General features: G+C 39.5%; 1 protein-coding gene across 6 annotated transcripts in view; it reads right to left on the bottom strand.

Annotated features, from left to right (window-relative positions):
- Nucleotides 1-12,538, bottom strand: part of ATP9B (ATPase phospholipid transporting 9B (putative)) — a 162,388-nt gene extending 149,850 nt beyond the window's left edge. For 3 of the 6 annotated variants that reach the window (XM_030504522.1, XM_030504609.1, XM_030504767.1), the window contains exon 1: nucleotides 1,013-2,044. In XM_030504522.1, coding sequence (XP_030360382.1) covers nucleotides 1,013-1,170 — 158 coding nt within the window. In that variant the 5' untranslated portion in view covers nucleotides 1,171-2,044. Of the gene's footprint in view, nucleotides 1-1,012; nucleotides 2,045-7,075; nucleotides 7,081-10,278; nucleotides 10,384-12,305 lie in introns of those variants that run through there. The other 3 variants (XM_030504921.1, XM_030504681.1, XM_030504843.1) reach the window with 3 other exon arrangements.
- Between the last annotated feature and the right edge of the window lie 215 nt (nucleotides 12,539-12,753).

The following is a 12,753-nucleotide window of genomic DNA, read 5'->3' as shown; positions in this document are numbered from 1 at the left end:
ATGTGTTGAGGTTACCATTCAGTAACTCAGTACCACGCAGCCACTTGCTCACCCCCCACATCTCTTCTTCCCTCCCTCCCCCAGGCGGGACGGGGAGGAGAACTGAGAGAATGTAAAACCTGCAGGTTGACATAAGAACAGTTTAATAACTAAAGTACAATACAATACTACTAATAATAAGGGAAGTAACAAGGGGAGAGAACACAAAACTAAAAGGGGAAAGAAAAAAAAAAAAAACCAAAACCAAGAACAAAAAAACCCAATAAGCCCAAGTGATGCACAACACAATTGCTCATCACCCACTGACTGACACTCAGCCTGACCGGAACAGCGATCAGTCCCTTCCAGGTGACTCCCCCCAGTTTATATACTGGGCATGACGTGCTGTAGTATGGAATGCCCCTTTGGCTAGTTTCGGCCAGGTGTCCTGCCTCTGCTTCCTCCCAGCTTCTTGTGCCCCTCTTCACTGGCAGAGCATGAGAGACTGAAGAGTCCTTGATCAGGGTAAGTGCTACTGAGCAACAACTGAAACATCGGTGTGTTATCAGCTTTGTCATCAGACTGAAGCCAAAACACAGCAATGCACCAGCTACTAGGAAGAAAAATAACTCTACCCCAGATAAACCCAGGACAGCATGAAAAAGCACCATTACCGGATTTGCATTTTCTCAACTTCCCATATACTTAGAAAAATATATATAGAAAAATCTGAAACCATTTCCTTTTCCCTAGATTTACACTGACTAAGTAATAAATTTGTATCAACACAGCTAAGAAGGAAGACCTAATAAGGAAGGAGAAGAAAAAAAAAAACCAAATTAAAACCAACAAACCCACTACTGGCTAACCACTCATTAGCGAGACACTTCCTCATTTGGCTGGCAGGTGATGCCCTCATTTCTGCACCTCCTTTGAATCATCTGGTATGGGACATCATTAAGCAATGTTAACAATGTGTTCAGACCAGGTTATAAAATAATGCACAACTAAGAACAATGATAAATACACACACCCTGATCGTCCCAGCTGCAAGTTAACTGAGTACTGGAACCTTAGGCATGTCAGAGCTTGTGAAGAAAAATCTTCATCTGTTTCAAATAATGCAAAAGCACAACCACACTGCAGAAAACACAACAAAAATTTCAAACTAAGAAAACTGCATAAATTCATTAAAAGTTTTGAGTTCCCAGAAAGTTAGTTATGTTAAAATATGGCATGGAAAATGCTTTCAGAATTATTACCACCACCACCCATTAAAAAGGAAAAAAAAAAAAAAAAAAAAGGGTTAAAAAAACCACCACAAAAAAACATGGTTGATCTTCCTAAACAATACTGTTTGCAAAAGCTGCATCTGATGATTAGTTTAATATGGCAATGTTTTCCATTCCCATTACTATCAATGGTCATTAAGAAAAAAAGCACTATACAAAAAATTCTCTTCACAAAACAGATAAGTTATTACAGGTTAACACACATATTATACTAAATTTTATGGATTACTCTCAGACTACACTAATTTTAAAACTAGACAATAAAACCACTGCTCAGAAAAAACATAAGACATTGCTTTATGCTAAGACTTCCAGTAAGACAGGCCTATGTTTAAACAGATTCACGTTCAATGCTTTTATAATCTCTCCTGGCTAAATTTGCAAATTACATTATCACAGTTCTAATACAGACTTCCATTGCATTGTGTTCTCCTTTTAGGTATTCAAACAATTAACAGTATATTTGTAACACCATCCAGTGCAATCACAACCTGCTAGCTGTACTGGAGTATAAAGCAAGATATTGCAAAGTAACAGATGCCTTTTATTTCTGTACAAAGTTAACAAGTATCTGATTCAGAAAATAATATTCTTTATAAACAAAGGTAAGACAGCAAACATGGTTAAAGTCTGTCTTGAAAGAACATGCTAATGCAAGACAGCTACAGGAGAGAGACTTGGCTGACAAACACATTCACAGACACAGATAGTATTTAAATCTACGCTTGTTAATCTGGTAAAATTTGCAGAGTATATTGATGTCCTTTAAGGGGTTTTTTGCCACTATATTATAAACAACTCCACCACCACCACCCCCAATCAGTATCTGGGTTTGTACTTTTAAATATGGAACTTTACCAAGTAGTGAAGATAATGAGCGTAAGCACCATCATGTTTAGTTATCCTGACTTCAAAATACAGCCTCTGAACTGGCAAGCAATTTATTCTGTTTCAAAAGCAATTTTGCTATTGTGTAGGAAAATTGTACTTCAGTATTTAAAAACAATAAGATAATGAATAATGGATTTTTCATAACTAGGATGAGGACAAAAATCTTTATTTCTTTGTTACCTAGTATTTTTCTGCACTTAATTGCTTGAAGTGCTGATTTTCCCTGAGTGACAAATCAATTAAGTATAATCCTCGAAACTTGTATTAAAATAGGGAAGCACTGAAAGCAACATGAATAAAGAAGCCAGAGTGAAGACATCAAAACTCTCAGCATGAGTGCTACTAAATCAGGTATGAAGACAACCATCTTGACAAAAATATGGTTTCCTAACGGAAAAGAAACATTAATATTAAACAACTTTCAACAAAATCTGACTACTATCAGGAATATAATTTAAGAGATTTAAGTGAAAGGAAACCATGTACAATAAATACTTTTAAATGAAATTTTGATATAAACATCTGCTGTGAAAATGATGCCTCAAGTCACCTATACCTACACTATTCCACTTTGATGGCTGTTTGCCAGAGTAGATGCAGCTGCAGAGTTCCATGGGTGCCATAACTGGTAATGGAAACCATTTTAATTCATTTATATCCAATCTGGATACCTATTTAGATTCGTAATTATTTCTGTATTTTCTGCCAGCCTTCCACTGTTCTGAAAGAGCAATGTTCAAGGGTGCAGCAAGATACAAGTGATGAGGCAATCATGACTGCACGTTTTTTCTGGTTTTACTCACTTGACAAGCAGTAGTACCTATGATCTAAGTATCTAAGCAGTATCTATGAAGGATTTTTCTATCTGCCTACTAAAAAGACCAAGGTAGGATAGAAACACTGTGTCAGATACTGCATAAAGACTGTTTTCTTGTCACCTATCACTTGTGCTATATACCATAATTCACAAGAAGGAAAAACAAAGCCAATGTCCTAGAGCAGTATTTCTCAAACCTAGTGAGGGAAAGAAAAGGAGTATGTGGCCACAAGTCTACACAGGAATCAGGCATAGGGGATGGTTGTGGGATGCAGAGTAGCATTGAAGAGAGACAGCAGTGGAAAAAGTTCTAGCTGAGCGTCTGAGTAGAAAAGCTGAGAAAGACCAATTACTGAGAGTTGTGCTACCACCGCTTGCCACTATAACCATGCCCCATGCCACCAAGCATTGGCAACTTGTCTCCTGTGGCTGGCAGCAGCCAGCTATAGGACTCCCTCTGCTTCTGGTCATGATCGGAGAAAAGACAGAAGGAGTAAGCACAATCTGTCTCAGCCATATTCTGCCCTAACCCCAGTAATTCCTCCATGGGGTAATCCAGGTAAACACCTTCCCAGTCCAAGGATAAAGGAGACTGCCAAACTGCAGAGATGCAGTAGAAGGAATAATGAAGACAGGGACATGCATATTCATATAAAGAGCAAGAATTGTTTCTTAAAACACAAACCACCAGCAACTGCTGTAGGCTGCCTTTATCACTGATGTTAACTGTTCAGATCCTGTCCTGTGACAAAGAAAAAAATCCCAGGAAACTCTGCACAGCAGCAGGAAATAATTTTATTAAGAATGTAGGTTCATCCATAACCGTGCTTATAGGTATACAATGTATTTTCGTGTAACTGCTCCTCTTATTCAAATATCCAGTGTCTCCATAAAACAAATTGCCTTGCTAGAAGCCACCTGAGAAAAATCAAATTACAAATACTTTTTTTTTTTCCAAATATTCTTCAGCATTTTTAAAGATTGGAAGTTACTTCTTCCTTCTAATTTCAAACACCTCTATGCTTTACACAGCAGCAAATTCAGTTAAACTACAGAGAATGATGCTGTTCCTGGAATACAACAGAAATAGAAAACAGGAAAGTCTTCCACAGGTAATAGCATGAAATTTAAATAGTTTCCTTTAACCTCTTCCTCCAAAACACAGAAAAACTATTTCAGAAGTTCTTAGAATTGGTTAGAGCTTGCCACTATTTCTCCCTATTTAGCTTTAGTTGTGCCTCTAATTCAAGTGCACCCCTAATCAGTATTACTTGGTAAATCTCTAAATCCATGTCCTGGCCTAAAAGAAAAAAAAAAAAAAAAAAAAATCCCAACAACCACACACACACGCACAAACACAAACACACAAAAACACACACACAAAAAATACTCCATATTTCAAATTTATATGCATTTTCAGGGACAGGTGTGTCCAAGATCACCATATGGAAGACGACACTAACCACAGTATTCCAGCAGTTGTTATAAAAACAAACAAACAAAAAGTTGGCAGCATCAACCATGTAGAACTAACAGGAAAAAACTCTTAACATCTGTTGAGGTAAAGGTCTAAAAGCAGACTATATAGTCATTACCAAGGCAGCTCCCTTCATCAGTAGCTTATAAAAAAATTGCTTAAATCAGAGATACTAAAGCTACAGGTTCTACCAGACACTTACATAAAGTAAATAGTCTGAATGCTATTTGCCTTCTCTCTCACCTCACACGTCCTTACCAGAGCTGTATACACACGAAGCAAATTCAGATCATCTGCATAATGAAGCCTTCATGAAAAAGGCACCCTTCCTAGTTCCCCTTTGCTTATCTTCCTGAGCACTATGCATATCCTAATATAAGATCTTTTTCAACCCATGACAAGATGAATGAGTCTCTGTATTTAACAAATAGGTACCAGAAATACCTAAATACACAGCAGAACCTGAGGAAACATCATCTACATTCACCAGAACCCTATTTTTAATTAGTAGGGTATGTCATTGATCACAACAACAGGGCCATTTTATCACTGTCACTGGATATTGTTATTGACATTGTAGCCCAATCAATTGTTTTCTCTCCCTGTTCTTAGCAATCCAAATGCCCTGCCCAAGCAACACAAATCACTGTATTTAGATACTAGATACAAACCAGGAAGCAATGGAAAAACAATAAAACTTAAACATGAACAACCTCAGAAACGCATTTACAAAGCTTACTCTACTGCACACACAGTCACATGCACCCATTGCAAAAAGACAGCACCATCTGCAATAGCAATTTGAAGTTCTTAAACATTTTTTTGCCTAATGATCAAAATGCTTCATATTAGGGTAGCTACTCTAAGAATAATCATGCTAAAGATTGTAACTGTCTATAAACCTATCTTGGTTTAAAAGAGTATGTTATTACTGCAGGAAAAACAAAACCAAAACAAACAAAAAAAAATCCTAAATATAGAGTCCTAAGCAATTTCAAGTCAAAAAACCACAATTAATTACTAAAATCACTTAAGGTTCCTATGCCATGAAAATGCATGTCTGCGAAGTATTACAAAGTACTTCTCAGGTCAGGTATGACACCAATGAAAGCGTCACTGTACATAAAAATATTTTACAGTTGCTACTGTGAGCAGCTTCCCATGCGTGCAATAATAAGGATGCAACCTGCATCCTTAAATTGAACATCGCTCTGAAGAGCAAAAGCCACAGAAACTAAAACGATGACACCACACATGGTGTAAAAGCTCTGAAAACATTAACATATGGCAAGGCTATTTTTCAAAAGTTTAATATATCGAACTACTTTGGCCTTTGTCCCAGACAAAAATCTCAGAATCTATACCTATCCTAAAATCAGGTGCCAGTCCCAACAAGCAGTACTAACCTATGAATAAAGTCTTCAGCAAACAAAGCAACACACAATCCAGGAATGTTAATATATGTGAAAAATGGACATAGAACATACAACTAAGAAGGTGGTTTTCAAAAAAAATTCACTGCTAACTTTTTTCTAAAAACTAGTGGCACTTCGTAACTTGAGAGAGTCTTGAAAACATACTCCAACCACTGTTCTACAAATACAACATCCCAAGTACAAAGGTGCCACACAAACAACTCTGTTGGAAGAATCAGAATTAAGAGATAGCATCTCAGAGTCAGCCTAAAAATTACTCAGTGACATAGTTCCAAACAACACTGTGATTTTGGACAGAGATTCAATTCAGGAAAGGGTAATGACAAAGGACAGTATGTCCTGCAAGACAGTGACATCAATTTTTATTACTTCTATTAATGAAAAGAGATGAAGTTTTGATTTTCAAGAGATACTCTGAATTTCAGGTGAAGTCAGAAAATACAGGGGGGCAATAGTTCTCTGGTAGAAAGGACAAAAACACATACACGGTCAATCTACTTGGTAAGAACAGCGTAACAGTACAGACAATTCTCCTAACTACAATTCTACAGAGATTTCTTTGCACCACATTTGATCTTTTCCTCCTTATACTAAAACAAAAGATAAGGTATTTGAATGAACATGTGAATATATCAGAATAATATACAGCTATTTTAATGCATTCTCATTTCCAATACATTCAACATCTATCTATTCGTAGCTGTAACGTAAAGCACTTATCGGAATACCACTTTTGGTTGTTCAAAGTTTCACAACACTTCTAGCAAGCGCTGGCTGAACCTGTAACATTTGTAGGTTTTGGTATCACAATAACAACCAATACATCTCACTTCGAGCTATTACCTCCAGCAAAGAAAATTTCTGTCCTACAGAGAAGCGGGCTAGACTAATCTGTAATGGCACAACCACCTAGTTGCCAGTTCTGTATGCACATCAGAGGAAAAAAAAAAATAAGCAAAAGACACAATGCTTTGTTTAAATCGGAGTTCCTAAGAACCAGGATGTTATGAGCTCTCTCTATGAGCAAGTGCCAGTATGCCAATACACATGCAGACAGTTAAGAAGCAGTACCCACGCCTGCACACTCCCACAGTTGCTTAACTTTCATCAATTTCTGTGACTATATAGCATATGGTCATATGAATAGCATTAACAATGCTATTTCTACCAAAAAAAAAGTAACATAAACATTTACAGTTTATGTTTCTGGACTAAACAATTTATTGCTCTGGTCAAGCAACCAAGTTGCAACAACAGTTTTAAAACACAGATGTTCAGAAATAAATTTAGTTCCATCTTCAGAATGCTTTATCACAGAAACTATGTTAAAATTCAAGTTAATGTCAATACTGTCAGTCCATCAGATTCATCCGTCATTTTCAAACTCTTTCAGAATGAAATATGTAGAGCTGTTCAATTAACAGGTGTGGGGGGAAAAAACAGATTAAAATGAAACCTATAAAACTATGCCCAAATATTCTAAGAACTTTTGTTCTGAACATACAGTAATACCCAGGGAAAGGGATTCAAAGGGATTCTACGCCACTTTAGAAAAACCGCAAGAAATAGCAAGTATAACTGCTTACAACCCATGCAACAGGTAAACTCTATTGATACATATCAATGTTTGGTTTTTGAAACATTATGGACACTTTGCAAGACTTTACAGACCCACAGTTACAATGAAGTTATGAGCTTTCTGTAAACAGCATTCTAAAGAAATGTTAGGTCCTCTTAGTGCTATTAGTTTTATTCTTAGATATTACACTTAAAATCTAAGAAAACTGGCATATGATTTGCCACTGGAATATAAAGAATAACATCTGAACTATGAAAATCCCACTGAGTTCAGAACTAGAACATGTGCTTCTAAAACAACTGAAAGCAGGCACTAGGTATCAAAGTATTTTAACAAAGCTCACTTCGGACATTGCCAGAAATTAAATAAATCACTGTACATGCATCTAGTATTATCCACTGATATTTTTAAGTGTCTGGGTTTTGGTGGGTCAGTGTGAAACCTAACCAAACACCTTGAGAAACCATAACCAGAAGAACTGCTGGGAACAGCTTTCATTTAAATGAAAAGCATCAGAACAGTAATACTACATTGAATCATCTTACTTTCAATGTCATATGAAAATCTGTTTGACACCTGTATCGGGGAAGCATGTAAATTCTCAGCAAACTTAGTTCTGCAGACTTCCGTTCCATTTTGCCTGGAATAGAATTTTTTTCTATGTACTTTACATGAAATAATCAACAATCCACTAGTTGTCAAGCAACAAGTATCCTGCATTTACCTGGACAAAGGACACATTATCCTATTATTTTGTTCTTTTTTCCTTCTTGTGTAATTTTCTTCTTCGCTAATGACTTATGAGAATTCAAAAATAACAGTATAGTCGGTTGCCTTAAAACAGAATTGCTCTATCAGTAAGCAAACCACAGAGACAGGATCAGCTGTTGATCTGCTCCACTTGTACTTCAATCACCTATCTACCTAGTGTGGTCACTCATACGTACACTACTATGACCCATACTATGAATAATCATGCAAGAGGATTCTTTCCAGTGAGTGAGTGTATTTCATGACATACCTTTTTGAATACTTGGAGTGCAACCGAACGTAGGTAATATTAGACAGAGCTAGTAAAACCTGATTTTTTGGTACTAGCTCAGGAGTCCCAATCTCACACCTCAACCTTATTATGCCAAATACAAGCATATGCTGACAACAGCAAGTGCAAGACACCAGAACAAACCAGATATTTTGATTATGCACAAATGAAGGCTGACCACCATTTAACTTCTTATCAGCTTTATAATTCCACCAGCTTCATGTTTTCATTCCATCAACTTCACATGACAGCACAGGCACAGCGCGGCTAACTTCCTTCCTGTGTTTAGCAGCTAATTATGCTGGAGCTGATGATGACAAATACAAGTCTAACATGAGAACAAGTGTGTTAATTCTCAGTGCACATTTAAGGTGATCCTGGATGTTCTCTGGTCCTCCTTTCCCTTTACAATGTAAACAAAAAGCAGCAGCTATTTTTCCTCTAGATAACAGATCCTTCATGCTGATGGACAAAGTACTAAAGAGCTGAAAAAATCACCCCAAGCTTTCTACAACTATTCAAGCTGAATATACTCAACAATACCAGGGGTTGTTTGTTTTGGTTTTGTTTGTTGCTTTTTTTCTTTTTACTAATTTGAAGCTAAACAACCTTTCACTTCTAAATAGACTTCCCTAGCTTTTAACAGCAGCACAAGCCCAGTTCTCTATTCCTCTGAGGCAGCAGAAGATGGCAGAAGATATAAAACCTGAATTTCTACTGCAAAAGCAATAAATTGCTCTTAAACATAAAAAACAAAAGCAGAACAGGATGCATATGTTCACTGAACCACAGATAACATTTAATATGTAATTTCAATTTTTAACAGGCCTTAACATATACAAAGTGAACATATAAAATACATTAATCTTATCATGTTTATATATGAAGTACATGCAGGGATAGATCATGATTCTTAAATGGCTACAATTTTATACAGAAATGTAAAATCTCAGGTATGTATCATCTAAGTTTCTTTAGATGTGTGGGAAAAACATATTCCAGCTTTTAAATAATGTGCTATCAGTCTGTCAAAATAATCTCAAAAGCACAAAGCACATTAAAAAAAAAAAATCACTGAAAGTCTTTGTCCTTACTGCAAAGCAAACTACAGAAACACTGGCAAAGACACCTACAGACTGCTTAACTTGAGCAAAAGAAGTCATCCTACAAATTAGCTTTGAGGCCCCTAAAGGTTAGCAACTGATGAATTGTATCAACTAATACTGCACAGTAGAAAGGCAATCAACTTGAGTTAAAAAACACTACCACACGGAAGTTATGGATCTGTGTATAACACTTTCAAGAGACTAAATTCTTCACTGAAGAAATAAAACACGGCAAGTCAAAGACTCTTGAGGGTCCAGAAACCACAGTACTGGATTAAATCTGAGATACCAATTCTATAATATTTTAATCTGTGTTTGTTTCTAGACATCTTTGGAAGTATGAATTGAAAGTATGAATTGAATCCGCATGTATATATACATATCAGTGCCTTCACTTCAACACTCATTTTAAGTATCTGCAACATCAGGACCTTTGCTGCCGTTTCCACAGGAATGCAAGGCTTCTTCAAAGTCTGTGCTGAAGATAAAGATTAGAAAAGCAGGATGAATCATTCATAAAGACGCAGGAGCTGTTGTTCAATCACAAGCTTAGAGTCGTAAGACTTAAAGAGTTGTAGTTCGGCTACCTGCACTGCTATATTTCCTCTCTGACTTTACACAAGACAGCTGTGGTAGAACCTACAGAAGCATTCCCATGCCTTAGTTACAGGTCCATAGGACACCTTCCAAAGTACTCAAGAGATGCTCTCACAAATCCAGGGCAAAGTATTTTTAAAGGAGAATGACCAACCTTCTCAACTTGCCTTAAGAAAACAAAGAATTACAGTGAGTGAAGAGGTTTATATACGTATTCTCATTCTCAAAGCTCTAAAGAGCAGTTTATTTCACAAAGCGATCAAAACAAACAAACATAATAAACATGCCTGACAACTTTTAAAGGTTTTATAAACACACAAGTAGTTGAACGTAAGTAATGGAAATCACAGATAATCATTTGTGTGGAGAATCAGTAAGTTAAATATGTACCACCAGCACTTGAGAAACACACAGATTATGTAAAATCATAATTCTGAAAGATGTAATCTGAACTAGAAAGAATTTAATCCACAACCTTGGAGGGTTGTGTTGGTCAAACAAGACAGAGGGGAAGAAGCAGATTCATAATGAATCGGTAGTTCCCTGCTAGATCTTACAGCTTGCTTACAAAGCCAGGTGTAAACAGTTTGTATTACTAACCATAATTGCTGCCTGCAAACATAAGTTCAATAAATCTGTGTATCTATCCGATTTATAAACTCAGCCCATCGTACCTACAACATTTTTCAGATCACCAAAACACTCCTGGGTAACCTCCAATAGAACCACTGGATACTTTTCATGGTATGCACTAAGTTTTTGCCTACATAATTCTTCTCTTTCCCTTATTCTTCCAAAGCACAACACCTACTGAGAAGCTTATAGATTCCAGCAAGAGCTTCCCCTGCTTCAGTTCTCTGAGGAACTGAGACAATGATAATAATGCCCTGCCTCTAAACAGAGGACAGACGTGTTACAAATTGTCAGCCATTCAAGTATTTGCGGGATGGGGAAAACTACTACTATGGCAGACGGTCCTACAAGCTTGTTAATGTTCATTAAAAAACATTGTTATCCAGCTTAAGAATCAAGACAACATACTTAAAACCAAACCTATTTTGCACAGCTTTAAACTACCTTTCCTGTTAGTTACTCCATTTGGAAGAAGAACTAAATACATTTTACTGATGAAAGAGATTTACCACTGTATTTGAATTAGAACAGCACCAACTACTCTGTTTTTACAAAGTCCGTTTACTTCAGATCCTACAACTGCTCCTTCCAGTCCTTGTGTCCACAAATAGTGTTCTACAAAAAACAAGGGAAGAGGAAAAAACCCTCAAACAACTAACTATAATCATACCCTCCACCGTAAGAGTGCTGTCCAATGGACATACCCAAACTGTGGAGTTAAGTTCTTCCTTGCTCACAACAGTATACCTAAAAATTATTCAGAATGGGAACCAAAGAAACAGTCAATCTTTGCTTCAAAACTTCATTTGATGGCAGACCTTTAAACTGGCTTCTTCAAATTGCTTAGCCCCCAATACAGTGTATTTCAAGAAATTTTGAGTTATTTTCTTACATTCTAGTACGTTTTCCGTGCTAATACACAGTAACTACCTCCCAACGTGTTTACTAACGACGCCAAACAACCCACCCAACGCGGGCATCCCGCTCGTAAGTGAACTACTGCCAGAGGACCCGAGTAGCGCGACGCTGCCTGCGGCGCCCCGTGGGGCCGGGGAAGCGAAGGCCGCACCCCCGGGCGCGGGGCCGGTGCCGGGAGCGGCGGGGCCGCGGGCGCCCTGCGCATCCTCCCGCGAAGCCCTGCGGCACCGCCCGCCGCCACAGCCCGGCCCCGCCGCCGAGCGAAGGGAAGAGCGGGACGCGCTCCCCTACGGGGGCTGAAAGGGGTAGCCAGGGCCGCGGAGGCCCGCAAGAGACAGAGGCTGCCGGCACCCCCGCTCTCGGCCTTACAGGCGGCCTGTCACCCCTTCCCACCCTCCCCACGGACCGAGCGGGCGGTCCTGGAGCCCCACAGGGCCACGGGGCTGTGCGAGAAGCCCACACCGCCCCGCCCGCCCTTAGAGATGCGGGGAGGAGGGAAGAGGGGAAAGCCGCGGCTCCGCACCGCCCCTGCCCGTACCTGTTATGCCTCTGCGCCGCGGCTGCGCTGGTGTAATAGGCCGCTTTCCGCTGGGTGCTGCGCGGAACCGGGTGCAGTGGGATCTGGTCCGCCATCTTGGGGGCGCCCCCCCCCTCCGCCGTACGCTTCTCCTCCTCCTCCCCCCGCCCCGCCGCCCGCGAGGTGCGGCCGGGACCCCTGACGTCACGGCCACCTCCAGCTGACGCCAGGAGGAAGCAAGCGCCAGCGGGGCGGGGCCTCGCCAAAAACAAGGGGGCGGGGCCACGGCGAGGGGCGGGGCCGCGGGTAGTTGGCGGGAGGTGCAGAGGCTGTGCCCGGCGGAGCTGTTGGGGGTCATTGTTGGCGGTTCGGACGGGCCCCGTTGGGACGGGCCCCGTTGGGACGGGCCCCGTTGGGACGGGCCCCGTTGGGACGGGCCTGGGGTGCCGGCGCGGTGTGTCTGTGTGGG

This window comes from Strigops habroptila, chromosome 1 (genome assembly GCF_004027225.2).
Source record: "Strigops habroptila isolate Jane chromosome 1, bStrHab1.2.pri, whole genome shotgun sequence".
NCBI lineage: Eukaryota > Metazoa > Chordata > Aves > Psittaciformes > Psittacidae > Strigops > Strigops habroptila.
This window is presented reverse-complemented; position numbering and strand designations above follow the sequence as displayed.